We start from the raw sequence: 21,866 nt of genomic DNA, 5'->3' as shown, positions 1-21,866 counted from the left end.
CCACCATCTATGCTATGAGAACAAGTGACAGTAATTCCGTCTGGCGGGCCGCTTGAATTTTTGCTCGCAACGGCCAGGCTGGCTAACTGCAATGATAATGAACTCGGAAATGGCACAACGTGAGAAATTTTTTTTCTTAACATTTATTTTTCAGCACAACCTATCCTGTAACACCCTTACAAGATTTCAGACTGTTTCTGACCACCCTGTCTAAGACTGTCCTTGGCAGTTGCCACGAGCAGCCCTGAAAACCTTTGAAATCTAATCCTGCAAGAAAAAGGAAAGTGCCATGTTGAAAGGGAAATTTACAGAATTTGAAATCACTAAAAATAAACAGATTGAACGAGGAGTGTAAGTTTATGATAATCAAGGGTATTCAGTGAGGGCAGACTACGTAATATATGATTTTTTATAGAAGGAATTGTCAAGAAACAAAATGCCACAGGACGGATAAGAAATTATCTAACATATGATATGGAGTGGAATACAATATGATACAAAACTAAAAGAATGTCGAAGGAGAAGAGAGTATGGAAGATGCTTAGCTTGCATTGCAGGCGCTGCACACACGTCAGAACTCATCATGCTGCCGCTGTTGATGATGAAGATTAATTTATTACACGATTGTAGAGATAATTACTGTAGTTTCAAGAAACATGTAACATATAGTGAAATCCTTTGAGAGCTGTGGACGCCCTTATTCACTTCCGTAGTAGTTCGGTGAGAGGGATATCGAGAAAGACAAGAATAATGGCCACATTGCTAAGCGAATGAGCGACTGCCGACGCAGGGAAACCGTAGCACGCCTTAATCCTCTTGGTCAGGGAATCCCGTTAGTACTGGTGTTCTTGGTGCACGCTGCCACTGCAGCAGCTGACGTTCACCCAGGTGGTGACAGCGATCGATTCACTACTGGATTACCTCATATCGTACTCTGGATGAAAAGTGAAATTCAGAACATCAGACGAAATAAAGATGAGCGTCTTCGCGGATCACATGAGACGGAGCTTGTAACTGGCTCGTTTGAGGATACTTGTATTGCTTGCTGCCACGCAGGCAACTTCTAGTTAGCTGCTACAACTAAGTTGTCGTACGTCAAATGTGCATCCTTTCTGAATTTTAAGATGTATTATCATATTGCTGTAAAGGAGAATGGTCGAAGTTGTAGCTAATTACATTTGCATAATTTTATGACTTAATAGGAGACATTAAAAATTCGCAACAGATTACAAATATTCGTATTTTGGGGATCTACAATAATATGCCTGAAAATATAATACAATAGGTTAAGAGTACACGAAGAAACTAAAGAATAAGTAAAAAATTATACCTCTGTTAGAAACATCATTCGCTATAAACAGATATCTACTAGTATCCTTAGACAATGGCTATACTTGGGTCAGTTACCAGTCTGCTGATAAAAATAGCTGTGGTAAACAACCTTCAACTACTTAGTCACTGGAAAGCCGTAAAAGGTTTTCTGAAGTTGTGAATTCCCTGCCATCTGTATTATCTTCCTATAGAGCATGTCATGCGTAAATGCCGTAAAGCACTAATAATTATAACTCTCGATTTCTTTGACTCTTGACACGTCATATATCTTCGACGCTGATCCTTCATCGTGGATTCCTCGTTACACAGGGTATGAATGAATATTTAGAGATAGTTATTGCTTGTGCAGACGAAAAGAGAGGAGATCGCCGTTACTCTAGGGAGAGAGCTGTTATTGTATGATACATGTCTTTCAGGGTAGCTCCATTGCGCTTCACTCGATTCTTTTGAAAATCAGACCACTACTGATATTAAGGATGTCGTCGCCTTCGTTTCCCCTTTATCCAACATCAGGCTAGGATGGGGCATTTAAGGTACTTTTCCACATCTCTGTCTTTCCACCATTCTTCTCCTGTAACTGTTTAGTTCCAAAACAGATAACGTCTTCTAAAACTCGTCTTTATTGAGTCAGTTCACCTTGCTCTAGGTCTTCCTCTTGCCCTTTTATTCAAACCTGGACACCATAATTCGTTTTGGTGTTCTACTATCTTCCATTCATTGCCATGTCCAAACAACTTTAACCTGTTCTTCTCAATTCGCTCATTAAGCTTTTCCACTCCAGTTTCAGTCCCAACACCTTCATTTCTCACTATGTCTCTTTTTCCTGAAACACCTTAGGAATTTCACTTCACTGATCTGGATTCTACTCCCCTCTCCTCTTATCACTATCCAGGTCTCCGATGCATACGTCTATATGAGCTTTAAGTACGTATTATACAACACTTCCTTACTCTTCATTGGCACCTCCCTTTCTCGTCCTAAGCCGCTCGCTTACTAGTAAAATGCATTGCCCTGTTGCATCTTCCGCCAACTGCTTTCTCCATTGTTGCATTTTCCATCAATCTTCGTAAATATTTAAAATTGTCCACAATTTCAATAACCTGTTATTTAATTTTAGTTATTCCTTTTCCTTATCTGCCTCTTCGAGTTACCACCAGTCTTGCACCTCTCCATACTGCATTTCATTTTTTTGTTTCGTTTAAGATTCTATTTGTTCATGTACCTCATTACTGTTTGTTCCCCACGTCACAATATCGTCGGAAAATAACATCTCCCTTTCTCTACGAATTTCTTTTGTGTCTTTCACAATTTCATCTATCACTGTGACAAATAATAATTGCTACACACTTCCTAATGTCAACCCCGTAACAGTCCTAAACCTATCAGTTCTTTCAACGTGGGTCTAGATATAGTTGAAGCCTTTCTCGTACATTGCTTGAAGACTTTCAATTGTTTATTGGCTAACTCTCCTTCTCTTCACGGTTTCCCAAACCATTTTTCTGGGAACACTTTCTTTAATCTTCACTAAGTCACGAAACGTCATCAACAGCTATTTTCCATGCACCTATGCCTTTCCACCAACTGTCTCGTAGTACAAATTGGATTCACTGTTGATCTACCATCTCGAAAGCCCTACTGCTCCTCTTCCAACTGACTTTCCTCAGTGTTCTTTCAGTATCCTCGACATTATTTTTGCTACTTGTGATACGAGCGTGATCCTTCGAAAGTTATCACATACTTTCCTGTCTCGCTTCTTCAACACTGAATTCATTTTTTCCTTTCTCCATTATCCAAGCGCTCATTTCTAAGTACATATGCCTCTAGCCATCTATATAACCAATATAGCCTAGTAGGTCTCCACACTTATCTCATTTAACCTAGATGCGTTTCCTGTTTCATTTTTCTCAGTGATAAGTCTACTAACTATCTAACGTCTTTCTCTTCTTCCAGATCCAGATCCCCGTGCCATACTGGTACTCCCTTTCCAGTGCTGTTTTTCCAAATTTAGTAGTTTGTCACAGCACTCTTTCCATCTTTTCCTTATTTTCTGCGATTACGTTACTAGCTCATCATTCTCCCCTTTCACTAGTTTCGCGTAATTGCTTTCCTTCCTCTGACTCCTTTTAATTCCATGCAAGATCCTTTTAGCCCTGTAACATTCTTTTGTAAATAGCATGTGAATTCATCCCAGGTCTCCCTCTTTCCTTCCGCTACAAATCTCTTAGCTAGGTCGCAAACACATTCCCTGAGAGCAGCAAGAAACAATGTAATTTTTCATTCCACAGCTCCTTCTCGGATCTACGCAACGGTTTTGTCACTGACTTTTTTTACATCAATAGTCATATAGAAATATAACCATAGTAGTTCACTTTAGAACAACAAAGCTGATTATCGTGTTACCTCTTATAATTTATCTAGAGACCGACTGTTTACACGATTACTGGGGATATTTTGACACGAAGATACGCAGACAGCGGGTTTTGTCGTAGATTTGCGGTCGCCGGGTGTCAGTTAGTCTGGGCACCCATCCCTTCCTCGAGCTGCGAAGATGTCGTGTCCACATCTTTCCCGACACCGCCAGAACAAAAGGAGCTTCCACAGGATAAGTATTTTTTAACGACACTACAGTGTTAGGCTTTCAGTATATCGTAGCCACTAAGACACGACCAACAGTTACGTCAGTCTCAGGGCGGGCTGAAAAGTAATGCCTCCAAATTTTTCGTGTGAAAATTAAAAAATCTTTTTCAATAAAATAAACTTTCTTAACATTCTACACCTTTATGCATATGTCTACATTTTTGTTTCTCCCCACGAGTGACCGGTTTGTTGGTACCGTACCTGTAGAATGTTCGACTTTGTAGACAGATCCACAGCCTCACCTCTGCTACCACCGCTTCATCACTATCAAACTCAAGTCCTTGTAGGTGTTCTTTAAGTATAAGTTCTGTCACATACCTTGAGGGTAGCAGCACCGTTTCTCGATTACGAGTACAAACAACAGAACGTAGCACATTACTGATGTCGATACAATCATCATCTTATTCAGCTTTACTCTTCTATGGATTTCAGTTGGAGGCACGTTTTCTATGTCTAATCTCGATTGCCGCATGCTCTGTCTCATACAGCGACATAGTTACGTTACACACCGCTACAATTCGGAGACCTCTAGCGGCACGGGATTGCAACTTGCTCCAGCTGAGCGGGAAAGTCGACCTAGTAACATAACATGTATGATAGGTAATATCTCAACCATTATTAAGAACTGAAAAAATTCGGAAGCATTAGTTTTCAGCACGCCCACGTAGTTTTACTCGGTAACGCGACTCCAGGAAGCCTAGATGTCAAAGAACGATTAATCAGTTGTTTCTGCTTAATTATATATGACTGTCAAAAAACCAGGGAACAAAAGTTAATACGTACTTGAATGGTTGAGAAAAAAAAAACGACATACTCCGTGTTAATACGGTCACTGGAATCTGACTTTCTTGTGGCTTACGAAAAATGTCTCGGGACAGAATAGACAATGAGGTTAATGTTTAGTGCTGCAGTATCAGCAAATGCCAGCAGCATAATTATGATTTTCGCTACTGTGAAACACATGTCCTTTACTGAGCAACTGCTCAAAGCTCTTAAACTATGCATTTTAGAACCAACGTTTACTAGACTTTTTTGCTTGGAGTGGCCGTTCTGACATATTCCTGAATGCTGATAATACGTCCTCAGACACCCTGTATGAATAAATGTGGATAAACGTCTTAACATATAAATATTTAGAACTCAATGAGCACGTAACTAAGCGTTGCTGCAGCTGGATGTCAGATTCCTTAATCATTCGTGATAATTTCGTAACACTGACCTGCATTTTACAGACTAATAGTTTTTGTATAATGGTTGGAAGTGGAAGCAGTTTTCCGTCGCTGAAATGTAGACCAATGCTGCAACTTCATTCGACAACCTAAAACGGTACTTCCATGTTTAAAAGGAAAGCAAAGTCCCAGAGAATAATTTATAAACCACACTCCAAATGTTAATTATTATTCCATATATTTAAGCTACCTAAGATCTTTTGTATTAAAGTAGTATTGAAAAATCTCTGTCTGAGGAACTAGGTATCTGTTTTGATTTAAATGTGTAGTATGAAGACATGCATGAATGTACATACTGGTGTTTCAGGCATACTCTGAGGCCAAACAATGTTTTATGCTTCTTTACACACTAGAAAACAGGGACTATTATTTGAAGAATTTGCTTTTTTAAATTAAATAGCATCATATTCAGCTTTTGCTTCGGTACCAAAGTAAGCACAAGGATTTATGTTTTCACCAGAGCATCGTTCATACAGCTCTTGAGGTGTGGAGGAAGAGGGCAAATCTGCAAACAGCTAACACCACAGTAGCTGAGGACTCGGCGTTGCTTGGGTTTGTATTTTTCCTATCGTCTGTTAGTCCATCTTCTCCTTCCCCTTTCCTCCTCCTCCTCCTTCTCCTCCTCCTCCTCCTCCTTTATCAGTCTGCTACTTTTTCCTCCGTCCATCTCCTCCTCCCCAGTCTAAGTACATATCACCCTCCTTCTGTACATCTACACCTCCCCCGTCTCTCCATCCATCTCCTCCTGTCCCTCTCTCTGTCCATTTCTTCCTCGCCCCTCTCACTGGCCATTTTCTGCACCTCTAATTCTGTCCGTGTTCTCCTCTCCCCTATCTCTATCCATCTCTTCCTTCTCTCCCTCTGCCCATAGCAGCCTTTCTCCTCTCTCTCTGTCACACACACACACACGTCTTATCTACCTCTTCCCTTTCACCCATCCCCCTCTCTCAGTCCATCTCCTCCTCTGCAATGTCTATGTTCATCTCCTCGTACCCCCTTCTATCACCACGTTGTATCACCCATATTCCGATATAAGGCCGCTGGTTCCTACCCCGACAGTATTTTTTCCAGATAGTAAGTAAAAATAGTATGTTTACTAAGTTGGGCTGAAGTCGATCCAGGGGGTTGGGAATAGCGTTTTCTCCTGGCTTTGCCCGTGTAAGCTCATGTCACGTGCATTTAACATATTTCACACATATTTGTACTCATAGTTCACCTGTATCTCTAGTGAATATCACCCTGCAGTTTCGTTTTCAAGTAGAACAATGTTTATTACATCACATTTCCTGAACTATGGGTCGTACAATGATACAATTTTGCAGGTAAATTCAGCAGTATACATGGATACTGTCTGAGAAATGTGTTGCGAATAAAGGTAGTAGCAAAGAAGTAATAAATTTGCAAGTCATGTATGATGTTGCAGTTTTTCACGCATTTCTGTGTTTATGACGGCGTGTGTCCAGAACTATGTGTCATATAATGATACAGTTTTTCAGTTACATTCAGTGGTATATGTGAGGATATTCTTCAAAATGTGTGGTGATTACAGTTAGTAGTAAAGAAGTAATAATCTAAAACGTCGTGCCTAATGCAGCAGATTTGCAGCACGAACAACGAAAATGTAGTAACCGACGAACTTTTTTCCTTTCATCATTTTGTGAGAGTTGTCGGCAGAAAAACTTTTAGTAACGGTTTGAAGTAATGTGTGGAAAGTTTGTTGCAAGTCACTAAGTGCTGTCATTCTGAAATACTGGTTAACTGAAGTATGAGTGTTCACACATCATAGGCTACACTTATTTTCCAACCCACCCCTTTGATAGATATGTGGTTCTTACCCCCATAGCGGTTCTTTACAGATAGTAAGTTATGTATGTACTAAGTTTGACTGAATTCGGTCAAGTGGTTTAGAAAGAGACGCGGAACGTAAATACGTACATAGATTTTTTACAATATGAAGACAACAACAACAACATGGACTACGAGCACCCTCACGATATGAAACGTCTATCTGAACCATTCGGGCTCCTAATTGTAATAATCTGCTTTACGTGCTCCTCTGCAGAACACACAGTCCTGTATGTGTGCCGGCCGAAGTGGCCGCGCGGTTCTGGCGCTGCAGTCTGGAACCGCGAGACCGCTACGGTCGCAGGTTCGAATCCTGCCTCGGGCATGGATGTGTGTGATGTCCTTAGGTTAGTTAGGTTTAACTAGTTCTAAGTTCTAGGGGACTAATAACCTCAGCAGTTGAGTCCCATAGTGCTCAGAGCCATTTGAACCATTTGAACCTGTATGTGTTATAGACATTCTCATATCCACACTAGACTGCTGTCCATTATGTTGTGATTTATCAATGTACACGTTTATCCGCTCGTTCAGAGATTCTGCAGTAGCGCCGATAAAAAAGCAGATGATGTTTTGGTTTTCAGTATCGTTTCGGACCTACCTGTAGGCATCTTCAGAGACGTTGATGCGGCCGGGCTGGCCCGTGGTCTCGGTGCGGCTGGTCAGGTTGACGGTGTTGCCGAAGAGGCAGTAGCGCGGCATGCGGTGCCCGATCACGCCAGTCACCACCTCCCCAGAGTGGATGCCGATCGTGATTTGCTGTCGACACAAACACCATTGTCATCTAGACGAGCTGCGTGGATTCCGAGTAGCAAAACATTATAAAGTGGACGAAATATTAGTCACGTACTTAAAAGAGCACACTTGTCACTTAACAGCGGTTTATATGCTATAGGACGGGTATAAGGCGGAGCAGTGACCCTTCTCCGCTGACGTAAATAATAACGCTGTGTACGTGCCAGTTATATAGATCAGCACAATAAGACGAAGTTTGATTCTATAGAGAAGCAGTTGTGCCCAACGACTGTATGTATTTCAAGTGGTAATCAGTCGCAAATAGAGTTTATTGTACATAGATTTCATTCACTGTGTGGTCATTTCCACTTGTAAAAGACAAATAAAAAACCAGTTGCAATAAGGTAACATGCATGCCTTATCAAATGAACATTTTCACACATCGTAAATGTGAATCAGTCATAAAATACGTACCAATAAATGCAAGTTAAGACACTAATACCAGTTATAGATACTCATAGTCCTAACTTGACTATTTATGTCAAAAGTTTGACTTCACAATTAGGCCACTGTTTATAGTTACAAGACATCTAGCTGCAGTGTACATCATACCAATCTACAGCACCCTCTTTAAATGTGTGATACGTTGACAACATCTATTAACTTATTTTACAATTCGTATGGTTTGCCATTCTATTTATTCTTTTATTCTTCTTCAAAACTTGTGCACATAAAAAAATAAGGTGGTTTTAACTAAAAAGGGTGAGTGTAACTAAAAACAGTGACTGACGTTTTACATTTATACCTGATGGTAGTTTTGTGAACTGACCAGTGACATAAGCTATTGCTGCACAATTTAGAAATGGATATAATATAGAAAATACAAAACATCTTGTTCAAAATACCTCAATTATTAAAATTGTTTTATTAAAACCGTGTTACTTACTAAGTACACCCGAAGGAATTGGAACAAACAAGAGTGGTATTATAAGCAGCAGCATGTCAATTGAACCATAAATCTTTCTACTTTAAAACGTCTTTTCTCATAAGTTTCATATAAAAATACGTTATAATTTACACATTTTGGTGTTGAAATTAATAATATTTCAACTAAATCATGTATTGATGTGGGAAGACACTATATTTGTCTCCAGGAAATTTGTACTCATATGCGATCTAGAAGGAGTGTAATCATAAGTAGGTCGTTATTGTGAAGTTAGTGCTTATGTTGGGATCGGTCAATAGTAGACGAATCCCAAATACTTCTAAACAGTTCCCAAACTTGGAGCATCTCGTAGCCACGTATGTAAGACAGTTTAAAAAATTAACTGTCTATTATCTTAGGTATTTTCAACAAGATTTTCTGCATTTTTTTAGCCGGGTGCTGTGGCCGAGCGGTTCTTAGCCCTTCAGTCTGGAACCGCGCGACCACTACGGTCGCATGTTAGAATCCTGCCTCGGGCATGGGTGTGTGTGATGTCCTTAGGTTAGTTAGGTTTAAGTGGTTTTAAGTTCAATGGGACTGAAGACCTTAGATGTTAAGTCTCATAGTGCTCAGAGCCATTTGAACCAATTTTTACATTTTTTAAAAATACGTTCACTCGTAAAGTGTGGAGCAATAACCGATGTCACTGGTAAGTTCACAAAATTACCACCACGTATAGTTGTAGAACATCAGTCACTGTCTTTAGATACAAACACCTTATTTGTTTTTTGTACGTAAGTTTTTAAGAAATGTAAAATAACAAACAAAATTATAGAACATACGAATCGTAAAATAAAGTTAATATATGTTGTTAACGCATTACGCATCTAAAATAAGCGCTGTAGATTGATACGATGTACACTAAAGCCAGCTATGCTGCAACTGTAAACAGGGGCCTCAGTGTGACTACAACACGTGTTTTATGACTGACTCACATTTAAAGTTTACGCAATTGTACATTTAATAAGGCATGTATATTAACTTAAGTAAATGGTTCTTTGTATGTTCTGTAACACTGAAAATTGCCACACTGTGACCGATGTCGGGATCTCCAATAAGCATTATATGGGACTGATTGCTGAAACCTTTTACTACTTGACGGCAAGATGAGTGGACTTGACAGAATGTCAGAAACCAGCTATGAATTTGGATGTGATCGTGGCCACATCGTGAGTGAAGTTGACTGATATGTAGCTGTATCAACCAATTTTATATCTAATCTCAAATATCGGCCTTAATTAGAGGAGAAATTTCTGAGAATGTACGTCTGGAGCACAGCATTGTATGGTATTGAAACATGGACTGTGGGAAAATAAGAACAGAAGAGAATCGAAGCATTTGCAATGTGATGCCACAGACGAATGACGAAAATTAGGTGGACTGATAAGGTAATGTATGAGGAGGTTCTGCGCAGAATGGGAGAGGAATATGTGGGAAACACTCATAAGGAGAAGGGACAGGATGATAGGACATCTGTTAAGACATGATGGAATGACTTCCATGGTACTAGAGGGAGATATAGAGGGCAAAAACTGTAGAGGAAGACAGAGATTGGAATACATCCAGCAAATAATTGAGGACGTAGGTTGCAAGTGCTACCCTGAAATGAAGAGGTTAGCACAGGAGAGGAATTCGTGGCGGGCCGCATCAAACCAAAGACTCATGACTCTCCCTCCCCAAGAAAAGAAAAAAAAAACTAATTAGTGTGCTCAGGCCATTTAAAGAGGTGCTGCTTCGAGAGGTGTCGCTGATTTAGAAGAAACATGCCTATATGTTTCCGTACAGAAAGGGAACCATTACACTCATCCTAGTCCTGGACGTTGTCGACCACCTCTACTACGGTGTCTGCTGTATCCGGTCAGGCACTAATTTAGGAAAGTCAAACCTGTAACGAAAGGGTGTTCAAAAATTTCCATGGACACCAGGCCGTTACAAATTATTAAACAGGATGTACCAGAGCCTTAGGATCAAACTTTTGCAGGCTGTGGAGCGTCCTAAACTATTTTCAGATCAGGAGCCAGGGTGGGATAATACGTTTCTGTCGATGGCAGGTGTTGAATGGTGAAGCTTGCGAGGCACATGTCTGCAATTTCTTACATTTTTTGCGACTTGGTGACACGACCTTGATAACCAATACAGAATCATCCATCGTGGATTATTTTCTTATCGGGTGGGTAAATGTTGGGACGTTTAGAATGTCAGTAGAGAGAAGGAGGAACTCGTTGGTAAGATCATGTCACGTATTATTGTGCAGTAGACATCACTAGTAATTTGAGGGCGAGAGGCAGCGATGTTTTAAGCGCTGCCGTAATGTTTGCATTGAGTTTGTCGTCACTTTGAACACTTGCTTTGAGCTTAAGTTGTAGGGTGTAAATATTAATTTCTAGTCGTCAGTTACTTATCTGTGAGTAAATTTATGAAATTCGACCATCTCTGTAGCTATGAAACTGAACTTCAGCACGCTGTATACAGGGTGGTCCACTGATCGTGACCGGGCCAAATATCTCACGAACTAAGCGTCAAACGAAAAAACTACAAAGAACGAAACTTGTCTAGCTTGAAGGGGAAAACCACACGGCGCTATGGTCGGCACCCTCGATGGCGCTGCCATAGATCAAACGAATATCAACTGCGTTTTTTTTTACAATAGGAACGCCCATTTTTATTACATATTCGTGTAGTACACAAAGAAATATGAATGTTTTAGTTGGACCACTTTTTTCGCTTTGTGATAGATGGCATGGCGCTGTAATAGTCACAAACATATGGCTCACAATTTTAGACGAATAGTTTTTAACAGGTAGGTTCTTTAAATTAAAATACAGAACGTTGGTAGGTCTGAACATTTTATTTCGATTGTTCCAATGTGATACGTGTACCTTTGCGAACTTATCATTTCTGAGAACGCATGCTGTTACAGCGTCATTACCTGTAAATACCACATTAATGCAATAAATGCTCAAAATGATGTCCGTCAACCTCAACGCATTTCGCAATACGTGTAACGACATTCCTCACAACAGCGAGTAGTTCGCCTTCCATAATATTCGCACATGCATTGACAATGCGCTGACGCATGTTGTCAGGCGTTGTCGGTGGATCACTATAGCAAATATCCTTCAACTTTCCCCACAGAAAGAAATCCGGGGACGTCAGACGCGGTGAACGTGCGGGCCATGGTATGGTGCTTCGACGACCAATCCATCTGTCATGCAGTACCCTATTCAATACCGCTTCAACCGCACGCGAGCTATGTGCCGGATATCCATCATTTTGGAAGTACATAGCCATTCTGTCATGCAGTGAAACATCTTGTAGTAACATCGGTAGAACATAACGTAGGAAATCAGCATACATTGAACCATTTAGATTGCCATCGATAAAATGGGGGCCAATTATCCTTCTTCCCATAATGCCGCACCACACATTAACCCGCCAAGGTCGCTGATGTTCCACTTCTCGCAGCCGTCGTGGATTTTCCGTTGCCCAATAGTGCATATTATGCCGGTTTACGTTACCGCTGTTGGTGAATGATGCTTCGTCGCTAAATATAACTCATTCAGAACTGTACACGACGTTCAAAGTCTTAGCCATGCAATTCCTGGTGCATAGAAATATGGTACGGGTGCAATCGATGTTGATGTAGCATTTTCAGCACCGACGTTTTTGAGATTCCCGATTCTCGCGCAATTTATCTGCTACTGATGGGCGGATTAGCCGCGACAGCAGCTAAAACACCGACTTGGGCATCATCATTTGTTGCAGGTCGTGGTTGACGTTTAACGTTTTATTTATTTTATTTATTTATTTATTGTTCCGTGGGACCAAATTAAGGAGAAGTCTCCATGGTCATGGAACGAGTCAATACATGAAATTATAACACGATATTAGAAACAGATAAAATGAAATATAAAAAAAAAACATATTCAGGTAACAAGTCGTAAGTTTAAATAAAGAAAATCAACAATGTAACACTGGAATTTGCTTAATTTTTTCCAGGAGCTCCTCGACAGAATAGAAGGAGTGAGCCATGAGGAAACTGTTCAGTTTAGACATAAAAGAGTTTGGGCCACTGCTAAGATTTTTGAGTTGTTGTGGTAGCTTATTGAAAATGGATGCAGCAGAATACTGCACTCCTTTTTGAACAAGAGTCAAGGAAGCGCATTCGACATGTAGATTGGATTTCTGCCTAGTATTAACTGAGTGAAAGCTGCTAACTCTTGGGAATAGGCTAATATTGCTAACAACAAACGACATTAAAGAAAATATATACTGTGAGGGCAAAGTCAGAATTCCCAGACTATTGAATAGGGGTCGACAAGAGGTTCTCGAACTTACACCACATATAGCTCGAACAGCCCGTTTTTGAGCCAAAAATACCCTTTTTGAATCAGAAGAATTACACCAAAAAATAATACCATACGACATAAGCGTATGAAAATATGCTAAGTAGACTACTTTTCGTGTTGAAGTGTCACTTATTTCAGATACTGTTCTAATGGTAAATAAAGCAGCATTTAGTTTCTGAACAAGATCCTGGACATGGGCTTTCCACAATAGCTTACTATCTATCCGAACGCCTAGGAACTTGAACTGTTCCGTCTCGCTTATAATATGCCCATTCTGTCTGATCAAAATATCAGTTCTTGTTGAATTGTGAGTTAGAAACCGTAAAAACTGAGTCTTACTGTGATTTAGCATCAAATTATTTTCCACAAGCCACGAACTTATTTCATGAACTACATTATTTGATACTGTTTCAATATTACACACAAGATCCTTCACTATCAAGCTGGTGTCATCAGCAAACATATTTTTGAATCACCTATAACACTAGAAGGCATATAATTTATATAAATAAGAAATAGCAGTGGCCCCAGCACCGAACCTTGGGGAATGCCCCACTTAACAGTGCCCCATTGGGACTGAACATCACTACCACTCTCAATATTGCGGAGAATTACCTTCTGCTTTCTGTTCTTAAAGTAAGAGGCGAACCGATAGTAAGCTACTCCCCTTGCTCCATAATGGTCCAACTTCTGCAGTAATATTTTGTGGTCAACACAGTCAAAAGCCTTCGTTAAATCAAAGAAAACACCTAGCGTTCGCAACCTTTTATTTAATCCGTCCAAAACCTCACAGAGAAAAGAGAATATAGCATTTTCAGTTGTTAAACCATTTCTAAAACCAAACTGAACATTTGACAGCAAATTATATGAATTTAAATGCTCCAGTAACCTTGTATATACAACCTTCTCGATAACTTTAGCAAACACCGATGGCATAGAAATAGGTCTAAAATTGCCAACATTATCATTGTCTCCCTTTTTACAAAGTGGCTTCACTACCGAGTACTTTAATCGGTCAGGAAACCGACCACTCCTAAAGGAAAAGTTACAGATATGGCTAAGTACTGGTCTTTAGTGATTTAATTACTAACTCAATCTCCCTCTTGTCAGTATCATGGAGGAGCATTTCAGGTAACAGTCTCGGAACACTTTTTTCTAAGAGCGCTATTTGATTCCCTGTTGGTACTAGGTTTCTATTTAGTTCACCTGCTATATTCAGAAAGTGATATTAAATACTGTACATATATGCGAGCCGGCCGCGGTGGTCTCGCGGTTCTAGGCGCGCAGTCCGGAACCGTGCGACTGCTACGGTCGCAGGTTCGAATCCTGCCTTGGGCATGGATGTGTGTGCTGTCCGTAGGTTAGTTAGGTTTAAGTAGTTCTAAGTTCTAGGGGACTGATGACCACAGCAGTTGAGTCCCATAGTGCTCAGAGCCATTTGAACCATATATGCGACTTATCAGTAACACGGACATTTCCACTACGCACTGATTCTATATCCTCGACCTGTCTCTGCAGGCCTTTACGACTGACCATATGGTTTTAATTTTATCCTGAGACTTAGCTATTCTATCTGCATACCACATACTTTTTGCCTTCCTAATAACATTTTTAAGCACCTTACAATACTGTTTGAAATGGGCTGCTGCATTTAGATTTTGACTGTTTCTAACGTTTTGATACAATTGCCACTTTGTTCTACAAGATATTGTTATCCCTCTAGTCAGCCACCCAGGCTGCCTGTTTGTGCTAGTACCCTGTTTTGAACGTTATAATGGAAAGCAACTTTCAAAGAGCACGAGAAAAGTCTTGAGAAAAGCATTATATTTATCGTCTACTGTATCAGCGCTATAAACCTCTTGCCACGCTTGTTCCTTGATAAGGCATACAAAGGTCTCTACAGCAACTGGCTGGTTCAAATGGCTCTGAGCACTATGGGACTTACCGAGCGAGGTGGCACAGTGGTTAGACACTGGACTCGCATTCGGGAGGACGACGGTTCAATCCCGCGTCCGGCCATCCTGATTTAGGTTTTCCGTGATTTCCCTAAATCGCTCCAGGCAAATGCCTGGATGGTTCCTTTCATAGGGCACGGCCGACTTCCTTCCCCATCCTTCCCTAATCCGATGAGACCGATGACCTCGCTGTCTGGTCTCCTTCCCCAAACCAACCAACCACCCACTATGGGACTTAACATCTGTGGTCATGAGTCCCCTAGAACTTAGAACTACTTAAACCTAACTAACCTAAGGACATCACACACATCCATGCCCGCGGTTCCGGACTGAGCGCCTAGATACAGCAACTGGATCAGCTTTCCTAAATAGCTGATGACTATATTTAACACGTGTTGTAGCACAAAAATCTTTTAGAGTTAAAATTTGTGCATCATGATCTGAAAGGCCATTCACCTTTTTGCTAACAGAATGCCCTTCTAGTAATGAGGAATGAACAAAAATGTTGTCTATGGTTGTTCCACTGTTCCGTTGCACTCTCGTTGGAAAGAATACGGTTTGCATAGGATTATATGAATTAAGGAGGTCTACCAGCATCCTCTTCCTTGCACAATCACTTATACAATTAATATTGAAGTCACCACATATAACTAACTTTTTGTATTTCCTATAAAGTGAACCAAGAAACTCCTCTAGCTTTAGCAAAAATGTTGTGAAATCGGAGTCTGGGGATCTATAAATAACAACAGTTATAAGTTTAGCTCCGTTAAATTTAACCACACCTGCACAACATTCAAACACCTTTTCAGTGCAGTACTTTGAAACATCAATTGACTCAAATGGGATGCCGTTTTTCACATACGTGGCTACTCCCCCACACCGCAAAGAGCTCCTCGAAAAGCTGCCAGCCAACCTGAACACTTCCTGTTTCGTTAAATAACGTAACTATCCGGCGAACGGTCCGGACACTTGGATGATGTCGTCCAGGATACCGAGCAGCATACATAGCACACGCCCGTTGGGCATTTTGATCACAATAGCCATACATCAACACGATATCGATCTTTTTCGCAATTGGTAAACGGTCCATTTTAACACGGGTAATGTACCACGAAGCAAATACCATCCGCACTGGCGGAATGTTACGCGATACCACGTACTTATAAGTTTGTGACTGTTACAGCGCCATGCCATCTCCCACAAAGCGCAAAAAGTGGTCCAATTAGAACATTCATATTTCTTTACGTAATACACGAATATGTAATAAAATGGGGGTTCCTATTAAAAAAAAAACACAGTTGACATCCGTTTGACTTATGGCAGCGCCATCTAGTGGGCCAACCATAATGCCATCTGGTTTTCCCCTTCAAGCTAGACAAGTTTCGTTCTTTGTAGTTTTTGATGCTTATTTCGTGTGATATTTGGCCTGGTGACTATCAGTGGACCACGCTGTATACTAAGAAGCAGATGACAGCTTTACATAACCATCTCATACTCTGCCGTCCAGCAACTAAACCAGAAGCAAAGTCGTTTAGGTACAATGGTGTGTAGAACTTCAGATACACTGTCGAACATTATCGTTTTGGTGTTACGTTGTAGGGAGGCATAATGTTGCATAGACATAGTGATCTCTGAATCTTCGAATACGTTACATTCACCAGTCAGCTTTAATGTGACACTGTAGGGTACTCTTTTCCTATGTACGTCTTTTGAAGAATGAGCGAGCACATCGAAGAGCACAGGTGGAGCAGCTCCTGGAACGAACGGTAATTCGGCTAGTGAATTAGCCAGCACTTTTCCAAGACTGAAGTCCAATCGCACACGTGTCGGATGCGTTGGAGGGACGTATTGCAGCAAGCCCACATGCACCAACGGCCATCCAGTACTTGTCAACGGCGGCTGTGGACTAGTGGAACGCTCTGCCAAAGGAACTCCTTACCAACCTTGTGGTGAGGATGGGAGCACGTTTCAGAACTTGCACTGCCGTCGCGGTGATCACACACCCTATAAACAAGCACATACTGACTTTTGTCACATCCAGGGGACATAATAAATCGCCGTGAATTCAGTGTCACCAGCGTTTTTTAATAAAACTGACATTTTGTTCGCCTCATTGCGTATTTTTTTCAGTTACCCTCTATACTATACTGTGGCTTGTTCTGTTGCTGTACGGTTCCTTGGCGGTGACACATCTTCCGGAAGTTACTTTCATCCTGAAGTTCTACACACCACGGTGTAATTAGAATGATACAAGAGACAGCGTTGTGCGATTAAAGTACGATACATTTTCTGAATACAGAAAATATAAATCAATTCGCTTGTTCGAAACGCAGTTTGCCCTTCCCTCGCATGTGTTCCTGAGACCCATGCTTGTAGGGAAACAGGCAGTTTCCACATTTAAAGATTTTGGAAAGCGTTTGATACAGTGCCACACTGCATGCTGTTTCGGAAGTTCTGAGAATATAGAATAGGGTGTCAGACTTGCGAGTGGCTCGACATAACAGAACTCAGTAGATACGTTGTCACCGACGGCGGGTGTTCATTAAAGACAAAGGTACCGTTTGGAGTACTGGTTCTCAAACGTTTTCGTTCACTGCACACTATAGATAGCAGAAAGTTCCCGTGGAACGCTGGCATATGTCTTGGCAACAGTGAGAGGGAGCTAACGTACGAATCAGCAACAATACAAGAGCCTTCGTCTAGCACGCTCACAGATGACCTTTATCTGTCAGTTTTTTGTAGCCTGCAGTCCTAACGGAGTCCATGTTTAGGCAAATTTTGACGCTGATTTTTAGTTACACACGTGTATGCACTGTCCAGTTAACGTGTTAATTTTTCACTATGAACAAGTTTTTGACTAAAAGGAAAAAAATTGAAGAAGACTCAGTCACAGAAACAAATAACAGTAACAAAAGTGAGAACGAACCGATTCCAAAAGTAAGCATAGAAGCCTAATGGAACATTCCGTAAGGACTAAGAGAATTATTTAAACGTTGGATCTATGTTCAGTGAGCTTGAAAACTGTCCCTTACCAGAATGTATGAGATCAGGAAAAAACTAGGCAATGAATCCATGATGGTAGTAAACTGAAAAGACATTTGAGTAGCAAACATAGTCGTTTATCTGGGAAACATAAGAACTATTGGAGCCGATTGAGTTCATCACCAGAAAAGGAAGCCAAAGTTATGGTACGGAGAGCAACTATTTCTGAAAAGGCGCAAGTGGCCACTTACAGAGTTCCCGAAATGGAGGCGAAATTAATGCAATCCCGTATTATTGCAGACGTCATTTTTCCTACATGTAAGGAATAATGACATCGATGTTAGGTGGTGGCGCCGAGTTGCAAATATCTTTGGTTCCATTATCAAACGATACTATTTTCTGCGAATTGATGACATCTCTTCAGATATCCAGTACGATGCACATGAGAAACGAAGTATCAATCATATATTTTCGCTACCGTTAGACGAGTCAACTGATATAACTAAGAAATGACGATTGCTTAGTCACCTAAGATTTGTTGATGAGAGTTGGATTAATGCACATTTCCTTCCGTGTACTGAATTGCCCTCAGCGTCAAATGGTTCATATGTGTGCAATTCTACATTCAGCACCTTGTAAAAAACCTACTGTCCTGGAAAAGTTGTCTTTCTGTTTGCACAGATGGAGCACCAGCAATGACTGGAAGATTCAAAGGATTTGAGGCCAGACTAAGATAAAATTTCCCGACCGTAGGTTCAACAAATTGCTTCATACATCGTGAGGCTCTTGTTGTGAAAATTATTCCAGCAGAATTTGAAAATGTTTCAGATTCAGTCAGTCAAGGCAAATTTCATTAAGTCTGGGGCTCTTAAGGTAAGACTCCTCAAACAATTGTGCCGTGAAGCGGGATGTCGATATAATGCTTTCGCTCTGCGTACAGAGATCTGCTGTTTGGCAAAAGGTCGAGTTCTGTAAAGATTTTTTGAATTGAGAACAGAGCTATTAAATACGTGTAGCGTCGAAAAGCCACACTTTGCAGTTCCGTTAAATGACGAGGAATGGTGTGCAAAGGTAGCCTATCTGGCTGACATTTTTTGCCATTTAAATTACGTAAACGAGAGTATGCAACGAAAAGAAGAAAATGTGCTGAAGTCACGTGATAAACTCACCGGGTTCTCAACAAAACTCATAATATGGAAATGACACGAGGAAAAGAAAAATTTTAAGATGTTTACTCTTACTTTCGAGGTAGGTCTACATGGTATCACGACCTACCAACTTGTTTTGAATCATCTCATGGCTCTTGAGAACAACATGGCACAAAATTTTCCCTTTATGACTGTCGATATATATGACTGGGTGCACGTCTTCAGAACCCATCACCAACCTTTGACTGGAGGAAGAAGATTAGCTGGCAGTACTTCAGACAGACTGAACACTTCACCAGAAATATGGTGAACTATCACTTATCAAGTATTCGATCACAACAAAGAATGATTACCATGTAAGAGCTGTGAAAGCAGTTCGTACGCTGTTGTATTCTTCAACCACCTATTTGTGCGAGCTGGGGTTTTCGGCACTAACTAACATAAAAAGCAACAAACGTGAGCGTCTTCTCTCAGTTGAGCAAGAAATTCACCTGTGTTTCCGTACATTTCCACCACGAATTGAACTTCTGTCTAAGAAACGACAGCCTCAAATTTTTCATTGCTGACTCAAACGTATAAGGCATAAACCAATAAATGACCTGAAAATAAGTTTAAGTTCTGGAATATTACTACCTATTCCGTTCTTACCTTTTAAATCTAACTATTCAGTGAAACTATTTCAATTGCTTTTATTAGCATTATCATACACCATTAGAAGTGTAGGGGAACAACTAGCAACATCGCAGCACTCCACTGTGCCGAGGCACAGCGGTCTAGAGCAGGGTTTCGCAACCTGTGTTCCGGGGGAAGTGAATAAGTGCTGCTCGAAAAAATTATTGCTGACATGGTGTTTTCTTCAACACTTTGACGACACTAATTATATTTTCAAAACTTTATTATGATTTATTTGTTATGATTTAACACTGAAGTAATCCTTGAATACAACAATTTTTCCCGTTTTTTAAAAAATTTATTAACGTTCAAAATAAACAAGACGTTCTATCGAAGTACTAGGATTCTCAAAATGGTGCGTCAGAGAAATATTTCGGGAACCTCTCATCCTGGTTGTCCCGCGGAAGCGTGATAGAGCAACTTGTATTTATACAGAAACGATGTGGCAAATAGAGTAAACAGCTATTAGCGACTGACGATGACGCTTTAGCGTACAGGAAAGTACCCTGGTGTAGTGTACCCTGTTTCAGTTCGAAAGTTCCATCAATCATCGCAAAATTCAAATTGGGAAACAACCATAATTAGTTGGGACCAGATCCGGCGAATACGGCGGGTGATCCAGGCCTGTGATCCGTTTTCTGACCTAAATCTCGCCGACAATCTTCGCTTTCTGGGCTGAGGCAGTCTCATGGAGGAGCGACCATGAACCTGGCTCCAGTATTTGGATCATATTCGACGAATCCTCGCCCACAAGTACAAAACCTGACACACAACTCGCTGCGCTGCCACCATTTTCCGACGAATGTCAGACACGTACTGTTGCATTAGGGACCAGGATGCCTGCTGCAACGACGCTTTGACCTATTTCAAGGATCCCAATGCCGCAGCTCGACCTAAGATACCATTTCAGTTTGGAATTTCACACGAACGGTCCTAACGGAACTGCGACACACCGTGTAGGAGGGTGCAGTGAGACTTGGATATAATTTCTGTTTGTTGCGATGAATAACAACTTGCTCTAAATGTGGAAAAATTTAGTGCAGATGAGTAGGAGAAGTATCTTGTTCCGTTGGAATGTTCTATTAATGGTGTGATGCTTGAGACAGTTACTGCTGTTAAATATCTAGGCGTAACGTTGCAAAGCAACATGAAATGCAGTGACGGCACAAGGTCGGTTGTAGGGAATGTGAACGATCGAATTCTATTTACTGAGAGAACTCTAGGAGAGTAAAGCTGCTCATCTATGTAGGAGCCCTGGTTAAGAACACCTGAACAACCTTCTGTTGAGTACTGCTCGACAGGGATCGCCACCGTGTCGTAAGAAGGAAGATGTCAAATCAACTTAGAGGTGTGCTGATAGATTTGTTACCGATGTGTATACGAGCGTTATTAATATGCTCCGCAAACTCAAATGGAAGTCCCTAGTGGGTAGAGGATGTTCTTTCCGCGAAACGCTATTAAGAAAGCTCAGGGAACATGCTCCTGCGACAGACTGCAGAATGTTTCTTCTGCCACGGCCGTGTATCTCGCGTAATGGCAGCGAAGTCAAGATAAACAATTGTTTATTCGGAATTACATAGGTAGTCGTTTTTTCTTAGCTTCATTTGCGAGTGTAAAGGAAACAGAATGACTGACAGTGGCGAAAGGTACCATCCGCCATGCAGAGTACGGTGGCTTGTGGGGTATACATGTAGACATAAAAGATTCTTAATCAAGGTACCTTAACTTACACGATGGAAAAAAAGCGTCGTGATAAAAGCTGAATGTCTTCAACAGCGCTAGTAAAATGAAGAATGTGTAGAAGGAGATAATAATTCGATAACCCAAATTTTAAATGGATATCCGTTTCTTCCCAGGTCAGACTGTAGGGCTTCAATTGAGCAGTTTATTCTGAAAATAATTTACGAGTGCGAGCTTTGTGTAACAGTTATATCTCTCCTCTGACAGCTAATGGTCCATGGAAGCTATATGACGTACAGTGCTGTTGTAGGACTCCTTGC

At 40.9% G+C, this 21,866-nt stretch overlaps 1 protein-coding gene across 1 annotated transcript in view; it reads right to left on the bottom strand.

The window, feature by feature from the left end:
* The window catches only part of LOC126198632 (guanylate cyclase soluble subunit beta-1), a 264,556-nt gene that overhangs the window by 28,626 nt on the left and 214,064 nt on the right, over nucleotides 1-21,866 (bottom strand). Inside the window, exon 13 of the mRNA XM_049935094.1 lies at nucleotides 7,642-7,799. Within this exon, the coding sequence (XP_049791051.1) occupies nucleotides 7,642-7,799 (158 nt within the window). The remainder of the gene's footprint in view (nucleotides 1-7,641; nucleotides 7,800-21,866) is intronic.

The sequence above is a fragment of the Schistocerca nitens genome, chromosome 8, assembly GCF_023898315.1.
Source record: "Schistocerca nitens isolate TAMUIC-IGC-003100 chromosome 8, iqSchNite1.1, whole genome shotgun sequence".
Lineage (NCBI taxonomy): Eukaryota > Metazoa > Arthropoda > Insecta > Orthoptera > Acrididae > Schistocerca > Schistocerca nitens.
This window is presented reverse-complemented; position numbering and strand designations above follow the sequence as displayed.